Consider the following 2382-nt stretch of genomic DNA (forward strand, 5'->3'; position numbering starts at 1 on the left):
CCGCGAAGCCGCCCGCGCCGCGCCGCGCCGAGGCCGCGGGCTGAGTAACATNTTAGGGTCGAGGTTCGCGGATTGCAATCCGCCGTGCACAACGAGCGGCCGGCCCACGTCCCGATCGAGTCGCACTTGCCGACCGTCGCACCGCGCGACGCGCAGAGCTCGGCGCCGCGGTTGCACGCGCCACCGTTCTGCTGCGAGTGCCGCTTCTTGCGGCCCGTCAGGCGGTCGTTGAAGCGCTCCTGGCCCTCGTTCTGGTGCCTGTAGAGCGGGCCATAGAGCTCCATCATGTCGCGCAGGTGCCCCGCGATGACTCGGATGTCGTGGACTCCGAGTCGCGTCCGGTTGCCAGCATCTCGCACGCCGTGCTGATCAAGGGGCCGCCGAGCGGGCCGCCGGCGGAGGTCCTCAGTAAGCTGGCGCCTCATCAACGAGTACTACCCGGCGGAGGTGCGGCAGCCATGGGTGCGCGCCTACTGGCAGGAGGAGACGCGCTTGATGGGGGATTCGAGCCTGACCTGGAAGTCCATCGTGTCTGGGGACCTCGTCCCGTCGTCCCCACGCCGGCCACGTGGAGCTCGCCCTGACACCATCGGTCGCCGCGGAGCTTGATCAGCGGCAGCCCACGCTTTTTGAACCGGGCGACGACGACCGCGTCGCCGCATGCCGCCGCCCGCGTCATCAACCCCCGGCCCCCGTCGAGCGAGTTCCAGCATCGAGGCAGCCCCCAAAACTCTGACACCGATGGTCCGCGTCCCCCGCGCGGCCCTCGAGGACGTGTCGGAGATGCAGCTCTGGGAGGGCCTGCTCGTCGCCGCCATGGCCATCGCCTTCTGCCACTTCGCGTTCCAGGCCATCCGGCCCGCGCCGCCGGCGAAGGACGACGGGGCCGTCGAGCGCGACCGGAAGCGGGCGCTGGCGGACACGGTCGTGCGCAGCGGCCCCTGGGAGCTGCTCGAGAAGGCGCGGCCCGGCGAGACCTTCAGCTCCCTGCGGATCGACGACGGCCTCCACGCGTTCTGGGTCGCGCGCGGCGGTGGCGAGGCCGTCGTGCGCCGCCGCGTGCTCCGGGGCTGCCTCGAGGGCCGCGTCGGCGACGAGCCGCTCAGCGGGCGCGGCGTCGCGGGCTACGCGCCCCTCGACGGCGGCGTCGCCCTCTTCGACGGCTCCGGCGCGGCGTGCCTGACGATCCCGGAGAACGAGGTCACGGGACCGGAGATCGTCCGCGTCCACGAACCCCCCCCTAACTCCCCCCACGTCGCCGGCGCGCCGGCGCTCGACGTGAGCCGCGCGACGCGGAGCCACTGCGGCGGCTTCATGCACGCGGCGCTCGTCGCACCGCGCGGGTCGGCGGTCGTCGCCGTGGACCTGACGTCAGGGAAAGAGGCCACGGTCTACGCGGGCGACGAGCCTGTGGCCGCCGCGGCCGTGTCGGAGGACGGGACGGGCCTCGTGCTCTTCGTCGGCGACCGCGTGCTCTGCGCGGCGCTGGACGCCGACCGCAGGGCGACGGGGGACGCCGCGGAGCTGCTGCGCGCGGACGCGCCGCTCGTCGGAGCGCCGGTGTTCCGCGGCGGCCGCGTCTTCGTCGCCACGGCGCGGGGCGTCCACGACCTCGCCTGGGACGGCCGGGGCGCCGGCGCGCTCCGCTACGCGGCGCCCGCCGGCGACACCGTCGCCGCCTTCGCCCTCGCCGCAAACGGCGCGCTCTTCGTCGCGGCGGGCGCGAAAACGGTCCACCCGCTCCCCGAGCCCGCGCCGGCCGCCGTGCGCGAGCTCGCCGTCAGCCCCGGCGGCGACCTCTACTGCCTCGCCGACCACGGCTGCCTCTTCAAGTACGCCGAGGCCGCGACGAAGTAACCGCTCGTCCGCGTGCGCCGCGCCGATGTGTTTTTAGGGGTCCGCGAGCGGGCGCGGGAACTTGCACTCGTGGTCGACGACGCAGCGCCCGACGGACTCGATCTGGCAGCAGGCCCAGTCCTTGCGCACGCGCCGGTAGAGGAGGGGCGACGCGAGCTTGAGCCAGCCGTAGCGCACGGACTTGTAGTTCGACTTGCAGTTGAACTCGGGCGGCAGCGCCATGACCCGCGCGTCGGACGCGAGCACGGCCTCGTTGAAGAGCCTCTGGTCCGTGACCTTGACGGTCTGCCGCTCGTAGGTGCGCAGCCAGGCGGCGAAGATGCGTTTCGCGGGCCGCCGCCGCGCGTTGAAGGCGATGACGCCCGCGTTGAGCCAGTGCAGCGCGCGCGCGAAGCCGCGCCGCATCGAGCTGTGCGTCGCCATGACGTCGTAGCGCTCCAGCGCCGGCGACAGCTCGGACCGCAGCCAGTCGAAGGACGCGCAGGGGAAGGCGTCGGCGTCGAGGTAGAGCGTCTTGTCGTAGGG

At 73.2% G+C, this 2382-nt stretch overlaps 1 protein-coding gene across 1 annotated transcript; it reads left to right on the plus strand.

Moving 5' to 3' along the window:
* Nucleotides 1-741: 741 nt before the first annotated feature.
* AURANDRAFT_69015 (hypothetical protein) lies at nt 742-1857 on the plus strand (the record flags this gene model as incomplete). The annotated part of the gene is made up of 1 exon (XM_009044761.1): nt 742-1857. One exon carries the CDS (start codon nt 742-744, stop codon nt 1855-1857), a length of 1116 nt encoding a protein of 371 aa, XP_009043009.1.
* Between the last annotated feature and the right edge of the window lie 525 nt (nt 1858-2382).

This window comes from Aureococcus anophagefferens (assembly GCF_000186865.1).
Source record: "Aureococcus anophagefferens unplaced genomic scaffold AURANscaffold_782, whole genome shotgun sequence".
Lineage (NCBI taxonomy): Eukaryota > Pelagophyceae > Pelagomonadales > Pelagomonadaceae > Aureococcus > Aureococcus anophagefferens.